Here is a 14,660-nt window from a genome sequence, read left to right on the forward strand (position 1 = left end):
AGATGGAAGGTGCTCCAAGAGGGAAGGCACTAACTTTGAGTAGAACCAGGAAAGGCCTCTTGCAAAAGGTGGGATTTGAACTATCTTGAAGTAAGCCAGGATAGCCAGTGAAAAAAAGGTGCAGTGAGGGGTTGGAGCCCTGAAAACCTTAAACAAAGATGAATCATTTACCAGTTCATTCCACAGCTCTAATTAAGATTTTTGTGATGTTACCATTGACTCTGGTTCTGCCTCCTGTGGACAACTAGAACAAGTTTGTATTGTAGACTGTAAGCTACTTAAGAGAAGGTACAGTTTAATTTTTGTCTTTGTATCACTAGCATCTAGAACAGTGCCTTGCACATGTTGAATTAAATTGAAATTTAATCTCTCTTCCCCTGATAGTACTTTAGAGACTTGAAGTTAGCTGCCATAATCCCCCTTAATTTCTTCTCTAGGCTTTACAGTTATTCCCACCATAGCCTTTTTTCAGTCTCCATTGAAGTCCTCCAAGGTCCCTTCATGGCCTGGAGGTAATTCTGGGTTCCTGTGATGCCAAGCAGTGATTAAACACCATTCCCACCCACTCAACAGACCTCAGGTGGGGCCAATTAAGTGAAGCTTGATTAGAGGTTTGTTTGTAGACAGGGCTTTACTTACTAGGCACTAAGCTTCAGACCCGCACCCTTTAGCTAATTGCATATGAAACCCTCGGGTCCTAAAAAGTGTATGTACACCCAGAAGGTAGCTATTGAGAACTGAAAATTCAGAAGTCAGAAGCAAGAGTTCAGAATCCAGTCCAGTTTATAGAAAGAGTGTGGAGTGGAAAGTGGAAACCAGGAAGCTGCAGAAACCAGAGAACTGAGGGTGGAGAGAATACAAGCAAGCTGACAGGATTCATGAGTTTTTAAGGCGAGGTCCCAGCGGGGGAAGTTTCCAGGATGACTTGGTTCCTTGCTGTAATACTGTATTATAATTTCCTTGTTGCTACATTGAGGTGGGCTTATTGGTTTTGGAATATAATTACTGCTATATCAAATTGGAGTCATTGGTTTTGGGATTTGATACTCTGGTGTCTAAATAAATGTTATACTTCCTCTGCCTTCTACCTAGAGAGTTTTTCATACTCTGTGATTCTGAACCATTCAGGCATGTTCATGGTCATCCTTGAGGTCATGAATTTTGCCTTACCGATACAGTCCCTGAAGGCTATGCCAGTGAATTGCAACCTTTGGCAGATACTGTCAAGCTGGAAAGGCTTTGCAGACAGGCCTGACAATGGTTTTGTGTGGCTTTTGTCCAAGAATCAGCGTATGACAGAAGAGTCATCACTAGTAGGTTGACCATGAAGTGTGGTACTTTTGAGCCACTACAGCAGCTTGTAGAAATGTAAAGGATATTTTTCATTTGCTGGGCTGAATTTGTTCTCTGTGGGCCTTTTTCTTCTCTGGATGACTTTTCTATGTGTCTTTGTCTTCCTAGAGAAGAGATGCTCCTGTAGAATTTAGACATCTTTTCTTCTTGAACAAGAATCTCCTTTCTCTTAGACTAAGAGAAAAATGACTCACCTCAGAGGACACCACTTGATCTACCTCCTGGTACTTCTGGCTCTTTGGATTGGAGATGGCTGCCAGGCACAAAGGGCAGGTATGATTTGAATCCATTTTCCTGAGCACACAGAAAATAAAAAGGGGGGAGGAGGCATTTAGGTCATGTAGTAGGTAAAAGCACAGGGCCTGGAATCAGGAAGACCTGAGTTCAAATCCAACCTCAGATACTTACTGGCTGTGTCAGCCTGGGCAAGTCACGAAACCTCAGTTTGCCTCAATTCATCTTCTTTAAAATAGAGATGATAATAACAACACCTACCTCTGAGGTCTTCTGAGCCTAAATCCAGGGCTCTTTCCATTCATGCTGTCTCTTCTACACATCCATCCAAAATGTTAAACTGTGTCAGTTCTATTTTTTAATTACAGCCCAGTCTTCTGTGTCTGCCAGCAGTGTTAAGGGTTTGCCTGTAGAAAGTTCTGAGCTTGTTACTTTAAGCCAATTCTTCTTGAACCCATTTATCTCAGCCAGTACAGTGCCTCAGGATGGAACTGTTTGCCCTCCTGTCTAAAGTGGTGGTAAGCCAGGCTAGATTTTTCTGGCCTTGGCATTGGAGATGGTCCTACTGTTTAGAATGTCAGAACTAAAAGAGAATTTAGACCGTATAGATCAACCTATAAGCGCAGCATGAATTTTCTCAAAAGCATTCCTGGTATCCACTCAGCCTCCAGCGATCAAGAACTCACTATCTCCCCAAAACAGCCCACTGCGCTTTGGAGCTTCTTTAATGTTATAGGAAGTCTTTCCTTACATTAAGTCAAAGCCCACTTCTGCAATTTCATTCCCTTCCCATTAATTGTTCCTAGCACTGCTCCCTGGGGAGAAACAAGTCTAATAGCTTTTCCAAGTGACAGCCCTTCAGATACTTGGAAGGTAGCTATCCAGTCCCTTTCGCAGGCTAAACATCCCTAGTTCCTTTAACCAGATCAAGTAAAGCATGATCTCCAGTCATCCCAACAATATAGTTACCTTCTTCTGGGTGTGTTTCACCTTCTCAATTGTCCTTTTAACATTTGCTGTCCATACCTGGATATAATACTCCAGTTGAGCAATCTGACTGGGGAAGGGGACGATGAAAATACTTCCCTTCTTCCGAGCACTTTTCCTCTTCTTAATATAGCCAGAGATCATATTAGCTTCGCATGACTCTCATATCATAGTGTTGACACATACTGAGCTTGTGGTTCACTCTAATTCCCAGATCTTTTTTCATGTGACCTGCTGTCTGCTGTTGTTTTCCCATCTCATACTTGTGCCTTTTCTCTGGCTGCCCCCAATGTATAGAATGTCCTCCCTTCTTCTCCTTGTATTAAATTCCTTTGTTCAGTCATTTCAGTTGCTTCTGACTCTTCATGACCCCATTTGGGGTTCTCTTGGCAAGGATACTGGAGTGGTTTGCCATTTCCTTCTCCAGCTCATTGCACAGATGAGGAAACTGAGGCAAACAGGGTTAAGTGACTTGCCCAGGGTCGTGCCGCTAGTAAGTGTCTGAGGCCAGATTTGACTCAGGAAGATGAGTCTTCCTGAATCCAGCACTCTATCCACTGTGCTATCTAGCTGCCTATATCAAATTGCTATCAATTTTTAAAGCCCAGCATGGTATATGTAATACATCAGATTTTGTGTTAGAATCAAATTTATATTACTTGTTCCTGCATGACTATGAGTAGGCAACACCTGCTCTGTAGACCTCAGTTTCCACATCAGTAAAATGAAGACATTGGACTAGATAATGTCTAAGTGCCCTTCTACTAGCTCTAAGCCCTAGAATTCTTAAGACAACTTCCTTCAGGAAACCTGCTTCATCCTTTTGGTTGATAAGGATCTTTCCTCTCAGACTGGTTGAACTTATCTTGAAATATTATGTATTTTAGTTACATGAGTTTGTGTTATACCCTCATTAGATCCAAGATCTATCACTTTCTGACCCAACCTCCTCATTTTACAGCTAAAGGTCCAAGAAGATTAAATTACTTGTCCAAGGTCACATATGTAATATCATAAGCAAAATCTGAACCAGGTCCTCTGGCCCAAGAGGAAGTGCTTTTTTTTCACTGAAGACTCTGAGCTCCCTGAGGGCAAGTGTAGATATTCTTTCTAAAGATTTTGTCATCATCCACAGCAAAAAGCATAGTGCTGTGCACATAGTAGGTGCTTAATAAATGTTTGCTGCTGTTATATAACTGCTTTTTTTGGTACCATCAGTTGTTCAGTCAGTTAGTGAACAAACGTTTATTAAGCACATAGACTATAGAACAGTGCCAGGCACATACCAAGCACTTAATAAATTCTTGTTGAATGACTACTATGTGCCCAGCACTATGCTAAGTGTTGGAAATACAAAACAAAAAAATGCAAAACACAGTCACTGCCCCCAAAGAACTCGTAGTCTAGTGGAGGAAACAGAAGGCAAATAACTATGCACAATGATAAGTATAGGATAAATTGGAGATAATCAAGAAGGGGAAGACATTAGCTTCAAGGGAGGTCAAGGAAGCCATCTTCTTTTAGAAGGTGGGATTCTATATGGCATGTGAAAGAAACCAGAGAAGGCAAGAAGTGGTGAAGAGGGGGGAGGGAATTCCAGGCATGGGACAGCCAGTGAAAATGCATTTAGGAGATTGAGTGACCTGTGGCCTCCTACAGCAGCAAGGAAACCAGGATCAATGGGGTTCAACCTGAACGCCCAGACATGAACAGGGTCCTAGAGCTTGAAAGGATCTTGGAGGTCTTCATGTGTAACCAACCTCATTTTACAGATAGGTAAAGTGCTTACTCCAGGGTCACATTTGAGTAAGTGGAAAAAACAAGGATTAGTGCCCAAGTCTCTTTCTACTTCATTCCACTCCCTCCTTTAATGCATATAATCCAATTGATTCCTCTGTTTTTCAACAATATTCTACTGAAAACCTTTGTGGATTACTTTGGGTGAGGTGCCCTAAACATATAAGCCTTTGTTGCTCCTAGAACCTCTGGCTGAGGTTTCTTTGGCCCCCAGCTATAATTATTCCAATGAAAAGAAAAACTAAACACTCCTGAGAACAAAAGAGTGACCATCTGTGTTAAAGATAAACCTCTTAAGGAATTATCTGAGTCAACACATCTGGGCAAATAGAATCCAAAAAAATGAATCCTGCTGTGGATAGACTACCTCCAGGTGGATCAGCTATGCTAAGAAAGGGATTTACTTTAGTTTGAATATGTATCTTAGCATGAATTTTAAAAGCTACAGGTGAACAGACACTTTTCAAAACAATTGTTAATATTTAATAAATTGTTAAAAAGCCCTTTGACAAAATGGTATGCAAATTAAAACAAACCTATCACTTAATATAATGAATTGGTAATTTAAAAAAAGCAAGAAATAAAGGAAAAGGAACACTTGTCCATTGCTGGCAGAATTGAAAACTAGTAGAATCAGCTTGGAAGGTTATCTCGTTATACAAATTAAAGTTGTAAAGATTACCATATCTTTTGACCCAATGATCCCACTTTGGGGAATATAACCTGGGAGTGTGATGGAAAGCAGAAGCTATCTGTTAAAAAGAATTTTGTGGTTATAGTGTTTAAAAATGGCAAAAACTAGTTGCAACTTGACTGTCCAATAGTAGGGGAGTAATTGTGTAAATTTTGGTATAATCATATAATGGGATACTGTAGTGAAGTTAAAATACAAAAGCATGAAAAAAATAAAGGAATATGAAAATATTCTTACAAAAAGGTAAGCTGTTCTGAGAAAAGCAGGAGAACAAGATATATATTAAATACAACTGGACAAAGTGAAATTGGATGAGAATAGACAAAGACTCACGATGAATGTATTGAGGTATGGGATGAAGTCCAGGAACCCCAAGACTGGAGTTCCCAGACAGGGTCATTGACAGGTGGTACCCCTCAAGGATCAGAGTACTGGAGAGGGTCAAGGCCATCTGGAATGAATCCATGGACTCAAGAATTCTTTAGGTCAGGGTGGCAAAGATTTCTTACGCTTCTCAGTGGACAAGAGTTCTTAGGAAACCTGCAACCTTAGAGGGCTACAGGTAAAGTTTATATAGGTTAAACTTTAGTAAAACATGTATCAAATATGTTAATTAGGTGATTTAGGGTGGGATTAGGGAGTGGTTAAGGAGTGGTCAGTTCTTAAAGGAACATGCACTTTTTGTATCTAATGGGCAGATATTTTGACCAGAGTTCACTGGGAAATAGCCCAAGGTGGGACGCTACAAGAGGGTGTGGTTTTAGGCCTGAAACCTCACTAAGTCAGGGCTGACTGGGAAATACTTAGGCTGTTCTCATTAATGTCTTGTTACACAAGACAAATGTAAGGGAGTATACGTATGTCTAGGTCTAGCATGCATATGATAGGTCAGTGAGTAGTAAATATTGTTATGACCCAGGATACAGCTAGTTCAGTCAGTACACAGCTGGTTCAAACTAATAAATTCTATAGGTGCAGCTGGCTACTGTATCAGGAAGAGGGATAAATGTTTTGCTAGGGCATGCTGTCCTGTTTTGCTAAGAGAAACTGCCAGGAACAGTGTTTTGAGGCTAGGGAGAGATGTGATTTTGAAACTGGATGTGGTTTTGGAACTGGGGTCCAAGCACAGGCACCCAAGAACCCCATCAAATGCTTAAATGAATGAGTGAAAAACACTTACTATGTTCCAGGCACTGTGCTAAACACTAGAGATATAAAAAAGCAAGGAGCTTAAATTCCTGTACTCAAGGAATTTAAATTCCAACGTGTGAAGATAGCATTTAAACCAGAGCTAGAAAATGGTGTGAGGAGGGGGAGAAAAGTACCAGATGTTTGGGAATTGGTCCAGTGGTCTGATTTTTGGAGTCCCAGGTGCAGAATTTAAGTTCTCATGGCCATTGGATGAGGAGATGGCTTAGTTTGGAAATGGTTGGATAAGAGTATGGTGGCCTGTTTTGGGCAAGTATAGGTAACATCTCACCTATCAAAACTTAGGTGAGGAGACTTGGAGGGGACAACTAAAAGGATATAACACTTCATTAATTGAAATTCATTTATTTAAAAGTGTTGTGAGGATAAAGTGAGACAATCTTTGTAAGGCACTTTACAAAAATTAAAATGCTACCAAGATGTTAGCTGTTATTTTTATCATGATGAAGAGGACTGGTAAGAACAAATTAAAATTCATTTATTTACAAGTAAACATACATTTAAGTAGAGGCTTTAATGTTTAAGTTTATAATATTTTTAAATGAAAAGCTAAAAAAATGAAAATCTTCCAATGTTCATTAGTTCTAGAACTTAGCACATAGACTTATAGCTGGGGAACCTTAAGCATAGAATGTTACAACTTAAAATAGACCAATCAGAGCTATAAGGGACCTTAGAACATAGAGTACTAGACTCAGAGACATAGAATGTTAGAAATTTAAAGCAATGATGTTAAACTCATCAAATCCCAGAAACAAATCCCGGACAGCAGCATGTAGACTTAGAAAACCACAAGTTAGCATTACCAGTGTTCATTTATTTATTTTGCTAAACATTTTCCAATTACATTTTTATGGTTCCTACTGAGACTTTTAAGAGCCTCAAGTTTGATACCTTTGATGTGATGCACTACAAATCAATCAGAGATTACCAGTGTCTGGAGTTCTTAAGCTTTTTGGTGCATCATTTTCTGCAGTTGGAGAAGCTTATAGATCCCTTCTTAGAATAATGTTTTTAAATCCATAAAACAAAATAGGATTACAAAGGAAACCAGCTATGTTAAAATATATTTATTGAATATTTCAAAACAAATTCGTAGATCCCAGATTAAGAAACCCTGTTCTAATTCAGTGCCCTCTATATAACTGAAACTTGGTCCAGGATTTTCCAAAAAATATTTTTTACAAAAGATCTTTAAGGGTTTTCAGCTGCAGGTACTTGCAAGGTAGTGACTACAGAAAAGAATTAATGCTGGAGTCTCTCAGAGTCCAGGCTTCAAGGTTGTTTTTGTTTTGACGGGGAACGATAGTATAATTAAAGCTTTACTAAAAAAGTATGTTTAGATGGAGTCTAAACAAGAGCTCTTTATTAAGAATTCTGCTCTATAGTAGGACTTTAGTAGCCTTTTTATACTGAAGGTGGGGGGGGGAGACAGAAGATAAGGAGTTCTCTTTAAGGTATGTTGAGATAGAGATGCCTATAGGTCATCCAGATGATGTTCTCTAGCAGGAATCTAGAGATGAAAAACTGGAACCCATGAGAAAGATGAGGGATGCTTATACAGATTTGAGAGTATGGAGATCCATTAAATGATTATTGGAGCCTGAGAATTGATAAGATCATCAAGAGAAGGAATATAGGTAGAGAAGAAAAGAGAAGAGAAAAGGAGAAAAAGAGAAGAGAAGAAAACAGAACCAGCTTATGAAGGTTCTTAAGTGCTCATTGAAAGCGTGGACATTTTTATCACATAGACAAGATGGCCTCCGAAGGCTTTTGAATTTGGCATGTTGAGACTTATGGATTTGGGAGAAAACTTTAGCAGCTGTATAAAGGATAGATTAGAGAGGGGAAAGATTGCAAGACCAGAAACAGGAAAACTAGTTAGGAGGTTATTCTCATAGTCTGGGAGAAAACACTAAGTAGGATCTGAATGAAACCCAGGCCTCCTGGATTGATACCCACTGGTTCTTCTACCGCAAAAGAAGACATCTTCTCTTGCACGAAGTTAGTGAGTGATCTTCCTGGTCTTCCACTCTGAAAATAAGACACTTACCAGTATTGTATGCAGAGGAAAGCAGACTCTTCCAAGCCTATTTTTCCTTATAAGTGAATAGAGTCCCAGACTTAGAGTCAGGAGACAGGTCCTAGTCCTAGCTGTGGCATTTATCATAGCATCTCAAATTTGGCAGAGTGCTTAGAGGCCATCTAAGCCAAGTGATACCTGAAAAGGAATCCGCTCTATAATATTCCTAAGCTACATTTGAAAACCCCAGTGATTAAGAACCTACTGTCATTTGAAAAACACTTATGATTCAGAAGATTTTCTTTACATTTGTAAACATTGCTCATGATTTTTCCTTCAGGAGCTATGCACAGCAAGTCATATCCTCCTTCTGGGTGATAGCCCTCTGAAATATGAAGACAGTTCTCATGTCTTTCTGAGATCTGCTTTTCCCCATGACATAAACCTTAGTTTCTCAATCATTCAACAAACCTTATGCCAACTTACCATATGGCAGGCAAAGGAGATAAAAAGACAAAAATGAAACAATCCCTTCCCTTGAGGAGCTTGTAGTCTAGCTGGAGGAAACAGCACAGATAGATAGATAGACAGACAGAAAAATAGACAGACCTAATAGTGAGAAGAGAGGAGAGGAGAGGAGAGAAATACAAATTGGATACAAGAAAATTTGGGTGGGAAGGCACTAGTGTCTAGGGAGATCAGGAAACATTTCATGTGATTAGTAGTGCTTCAATAGAGACATAAAGGAAACCATAGATTCAAAGGGGCAAAGATGAGGAAGGAGAGTGTTTCAGGCATGTTGGACAGCCAATGGAAAGGCACAGAATGAGAGTTGGAGTGCTTTGTGTGTCTAATGGTAGCATTGCATGATTTTGTGTGAAGGGGATGTGTAAGTTGGTTGGGCCCAAGATGTGAAAGCCTTGAACACTAAGTAGGGGAAATTATTTTTTCTTCTTTGAGATAATAAAGAGTAACTTGAGTTTATTAAGTAGGGAAGTGACATGGTCAGATCTGTGCTTTAAGGAAATACGCTTTGGCAGTGGAAGATGGATTGTAGTGAGGAGAGGCTTGAGATAGAGTCCCCAGTTAGGAATCTGTAGCTATAGTCCAGGAGAAAGATGATGAGGGCTTGGGTTAGGGTGGTAGCTGTTAGAAGAGTGGAGACAAGGGGATAGATGCAAGATATGTTAGGCAGTAGAAACAAGATTTGTCAACTGACTGGCTATGTGAAGTAAGAGAGAGTGAGTTGTCAAGGATGATATTGAGGTGGGTAACCTGGGTGACTAGTAGGATAGTATATCCTCAAAAGTAACAGGGAAATTTGGTAGATAGGTGGGCTTGTGGGAAATAATAATGAAGTTGTTTTGGCTGTCTTGACTTCAAGCTTCTTATGGGGTATCTAGTTTGAAACATCCGATAGGTAATTGATGCAGAACTAGAATTGAAGTTCGATGTATAGATCTGGGAATTATCAGCATGAAGATGATAATTTGCTACTGCTGTGTGTGTATGTGTATGTTTGTGTGTGTGTGTGTGTGTGTGTGTGTGTGTGTGTGTGAGAGAGAGAGAGAGAGAGAGAGAGAGAGAGATGGGGGGGAAGGGAGTGAGAGTGAGAGTTTAGCATAGAGCTTTGGGAGGACAATCACAGTTAGAGGGCATGATATGGATGATGACCCAGCAGAGAAGGATTGGCCAAGCATCATAGAAACCTTATGGCAAAATTATTTAATCTCTTTGACCCCATTTCATCTTTGGTAAAATGGAAAAATAATATTTTGCACTACCTACCACATAGGATTATTGTGAGGAATATTTTCCATAAGTCTTGAAGCAATGTGAGTTGTTTTTGTTGCCATTGTTTCTTAACCAGTGCCTATGATTGTTTTCATCTGTGTGAGGATTTCCCAGCATGAAAAAATCCCTCTATACGTGCAGATCAGCAACTCACCTATAACTTACAGTCATAGAAAATTATTATTATTATAATGTGTGCTTTCTTTTATTTCTACAGGGTGCAAAAATGTCCACTATGATCTAGTCTTTATCTTGGATACTTCCTCCAGTGTGGGCAAAGATGACTTTGAGAAGGTCCGGCAGTGGGTGGCCAACCTGGTAGAGACCTTTGAGATTGGACCAGATAGGACTCGAGTAGGTGTGGTTCGCTATAGTGACCGTACCATCACTGAGTTTGACCTTGGGAGGTATTGGACTCGAGAGGAAGTCAAAGCAGCTGCTCGGAACATTAATTATCATGGGGGCAACACCAATACTGGGGATGCCCTGCGCTACATAACCACACACAGCTTTTCCAAAGAGGCTGGTGGGAGGCCAAGTGATAGGGTCATCAAGAAGGTTGCTATCCTCTTGACTGATGGGAGGAGTCAAGATATTGTTCTGGATGCAGCTACAGCTGCTCACAAAGCTGGAATCAGGATCTTTGCTGTTGGTGTTGGGGAAGCCCTGAAGGAAGAACTCGATGAAATTGCTTCTGAGCCTAAATCAGCCCATGTATTCCATGTCTCAGATTTCAATGCCATTGATAAGATCCGAGGGAAGTTGAGACGCCGCCTTTGCGAAAGTAAGTAAAACATTTCATTGCCTTCTCTGTGTCTTGTGGAATATTACTTCTTTTGATTCAACTCACCAGACACCTAAATCCCTTCCCCTGACCTGGCTTTAGTTTCTCTGTTTATAAAATGAGGGGTTAGACAAGGTGATCTCTGTGAGTGTGTGATGTTAAAGTTTCCCATCAGCTGGACTTCAATTTTAGCCTCTGAGTACTTCTTCAGACTTTTGTGAATTGAGGCTCAGGCAGCATGAGTAACACATCCCTTACTCCCAGAGGTTGAGAGCTTGACGTCATCAGCTTTCCACTCAAAGGCCAACAGGGAACTGTGAGTTGGCAATTCCCCTTTCAGTCTCTTGGCCCTGATCTGCCAAGACCTACCAGAGCTGGGACTGAGGGGGTGAGATGTACTAAGAACAGAGTGGAGGGCAGGTTTCAGGCAAGAGAGTGGTGTCTAATGTAAATTGTTAATTATCATTCATTAAGGCACTGGCGGGCTGGGTGGGCAGGGTGGTTGGACTTGAGTCTAAGTGTATGCTAGAGGTGTTTAACTACAGTATAGCTTAGATATACCAATGAATAATTAGTTCATAGAGTCAATGAATGTTAGAACTACAAGGAACCTTAGAATATAAAATGTCAGAGCTAGAAGTCTTGTCCACATTATCTATGTTACAATGAAACTTACTGAGACCTGGGCAGCCACATGGTGAAGTACATACAACTCCAGGCCTGTAATCAAGGAGGACCTGAGTTCAAATCTGGCCTCAGACACTTACTCGCTATGCGACCCTGGGCAAGTCACTTAATCCTGTTTGTCTTAGTTTCCTCATCTGTAAAATGAGCTGGAAAAGGAAATGGCAAACCACTCTAGTATCTTTGCAAAGAAAATCCCAAGTGGCATCTTGGAGAGTTGGACAGGACTGAAACAACTCAACAACAAAAATGAGGCCTAATAATGTGAAGTGACTTCCCTGAATAAGATTTGAGCTCAGATCTCAGCTCTGCCACTTACTACCTACCTACCTACCCATGTGATCTCTGGCAAGTCATTTCCCCTATCCAGGCATTAGTTTCCTAATCTATACACTGAGTAATTTGTAGCAGATTATCTTGAAGATGCTTGAAGCTCTAAAATCCCTATTTCACATGATTCTAGCTCACCTAGTTAGAGGTTTGGAAGTGATAACAGCATGGCCATCTCTATTTATTGGTGGTTCCATGTATGATAAGATTTCAGGGATGTCAGGAGAACCACCTGCCTGAAAGTCTCTCCCTTAATTGATAATGGTGCTAGAGATTTCCATCATTCGTGTTAATTTTGATTAGTCCTCATATATTGAGAAGACCACTTTCAAAATGTATGCATGTTACATAAGAGTATTGACATTAATCCCAGGCAAATTAATTAGTATCTACCTGAGTTGGTGGAGGGGAGGGAGGGAGAACAGAACCCTACAGGAAAGAAACCTGAGATAAATAATGTTTGTTGGAAAGAGGGAAAAGTCTACATGGGCTACTACCTGAGTAAGAGAGTGTGGCATCGTCCTGAGAATCTCTTAGCAACCAGTGGATATCATGAGGACACTAAATGCCTGAGGAATGGCCTTCTGAGTGGGAGAGGACCTGGAAGAATAAAGTTGGCAGCAGACCTTGAAGATAAATTTCAATTTGTTCAATGCAGTTCAATAAATATTTACTTTAGAGGCAGCCTGGTATAGCAGGGATAGAGGGCTGGCTTCTGAGGCAAGATGTCCTGGGTTCGGGCCTGTTGAACTATCTCTGCGTAGTTTCACATGAGTCATTTTAAGTGACTCCCCAAGATTATAAGAGAAGGTGCCACCATTCAGGTGGTGGAGTGGGGTTTTTGACCAAGAAAGTTCTTTTATTATTGGATTCACAGGTCTAGTCTTTATCCCCCTAAATATTTATTTAATGTCTACATACAATGCACTATAGGGAATATAGCCTAATAGGAAAGAAAAGGTATATTTAAGAGATTGCTCTAATACAAATTAGAATACAATACGTAAGAGAGAGGTACAAATAAAGCCCTTTGGGGGCAAAGGAGGAAGAGATCCCTGAAGTATCAGGGGACCAAAGAAGCCATCATTAAAGTGGCAATTTGTTCTTTACAACCTTTCTGAGCAAATATCTAGAAAAGTATGGAAACATCTCTTCCCCAGCCCACTCCCAACTTCCTTAATATTTATTAAGTGGATGGACATCAGTAATCTGGAGGGCAACCAGAATGAGGAAGGACTTGGAGATCATGCTATGTGAAAACTGACCAAGGAGCTGGATCTGTTTAGTTTGGAGAAGAGAAGATCAGCAGAATGAGGCAGTATTCAGTGGCCCGAAGCCTTTCAGTCACCTGGGAGAGAGATTGGACTGGACTTGTTCATTTTGGCTCCTGAGTGCAGAACTAAATAGAAGAACATTGGAGAGAAGTTGCAAAAAGATAAATTTAGACTTGATTAACAGCAAAATAAAACATCCAAACAATTAGAGCTAGCCTAACTTGAATAGGCTCCCCAGGAGGTAATGGGTTCTCTCACAACAGTCTTTAAGCAAAAGTTGTGTGACCACTTGTCAGGAATGGTGTAGAGTCAGTCTAGTCAACCAGCTAGCATTTATTAAGAGCTTACTTAAGTCTCACCTAAAATCCCACCTACTATAAGAAGCTTTCCCCAATCCCCCTGTTGCAACAATTCAGCTAGCAGTTGCTGTGGGAGTGAAAAACCAACACAAGTCCAACAAGAATGCTGCGAGCCCAGGTTCTTTTGATCTGCTTTACTAAGGAAAGCAACGTTAAGGGGTTAACAATCTTACTTTAATCCAACATACAAATGTCATTCACTCAGCTCAGGGGGAAAAGCCAGAACCCTGAGCTTCAGAGCAAGTACAAACAGAGCAAATAAACACAATCAACAGACAGATTTCTGTCTGACAAAGTCACAACATACAGTTACCAGAGAAGCATCAACATCAAAGCCAGGGAGCTAATAACAACGGCTGGCCTAGAATCATGTACCACTCCTGCTGTGGCTCAGAGCTCCGAAAGAGAAAGCCAACCTCTGCGTTTATATAGCTTGTTCAGGGTCAAAGGTGAGTCACACATGTGACTCCCCCGCGTGACCTAAAATTGTCACAAAAATTCGACTTAAATCCACATGGTCTAAGAGCCTCTGATGTCATAAACATGTCACTCAAACCCATGTAGACTAGGCTTTCCCTTGAGTCAAGGAGGTCATCAAGGACTCCTAATTTAGTCAAGGAAACAAAGGCCAAACTCTTCAAGGGCACTTGGTTGAATAAGTGCTAAGAGCCCATCTTGATTCCCAATATACCTCTTTAATTCTAGTGCTGACCCTCTGGTAATTATTTCCTATTTTTCCTTGTTTTTATATGTTTGACTGCAAACAAATTAGATTTTAAGTTCCTTGAGGGTAGGTGCTGTGTTTTGCCTCCTTTTGCAGGCACTAGGTTCTTAATAAATGTTTATTGATTAATTATTATTTGGCAGGCACTATACTAAGTGTAAGGAATACAAATGCTACTGGAAAGAAAGGCAGTCTTAGCCCACAAGGAGCTACCATTATGAGGAAGACAACACATAAAAGGAAGCTGAACAGGTGAGGAGTTAGGAGCAGGGAGGAAGACAATGGTACCCAGTAGCAGAGTGGGGAAATGGTTGAGGAAATCTGGGGTACAGCCTGGAGAGTGGCTGGCCCGGGCATCTCCTTAAGTGGAGGCTCTGGGAGGAGCCAGAAGTGAAGGTACATCCAATGTGGGAA

The 14,660-nt window shown here is 40.6% G+C and overlaps 1 protein-coding gene across 1 annotated transcript in view; it reads left to right on the top strand.

Annotated features, from left to right (window-relative positions):
• The first annotated feature begins 1,538 nt into the window (after positions 1 to 1,538).
• Positions 1,539 to 14,660, top strand: part of COL22A1 (collagen type XXII alpha 1 chain) — a 570,107-nt gene continuing 556,985 nt past the window's right edge. Inside the window, exons 1-2 of the mRNA XM_036741444.1 lie at positions 1,539 to 1,626; positions 10,309 to 10,875. Coding sequence (XP_036597339.1) covers positions 1,539 to 1,626; positions 10,309 to 10,875 — 655 coding nt within the window. The remainder of the gene's footprint in view (positions 1,627 to 10,308; positions 10,876 to 14,660) is intronic.

The sequence above is a fragment of the Trichosurus vulpecula genome, chromosome 1, assembly GCF_011100635.1.
Source record: "Trichosurus vulpecula isolate mTriVul1 chromosome 1, mTriVul1.pri, whole genome shotgun sequence".
NCBI lineage: Eukaryota > Metazoa > Chordata > Mammalia > Diprotodontia > Phalangeridae > Trichosurus > Trichosurus vulpecula.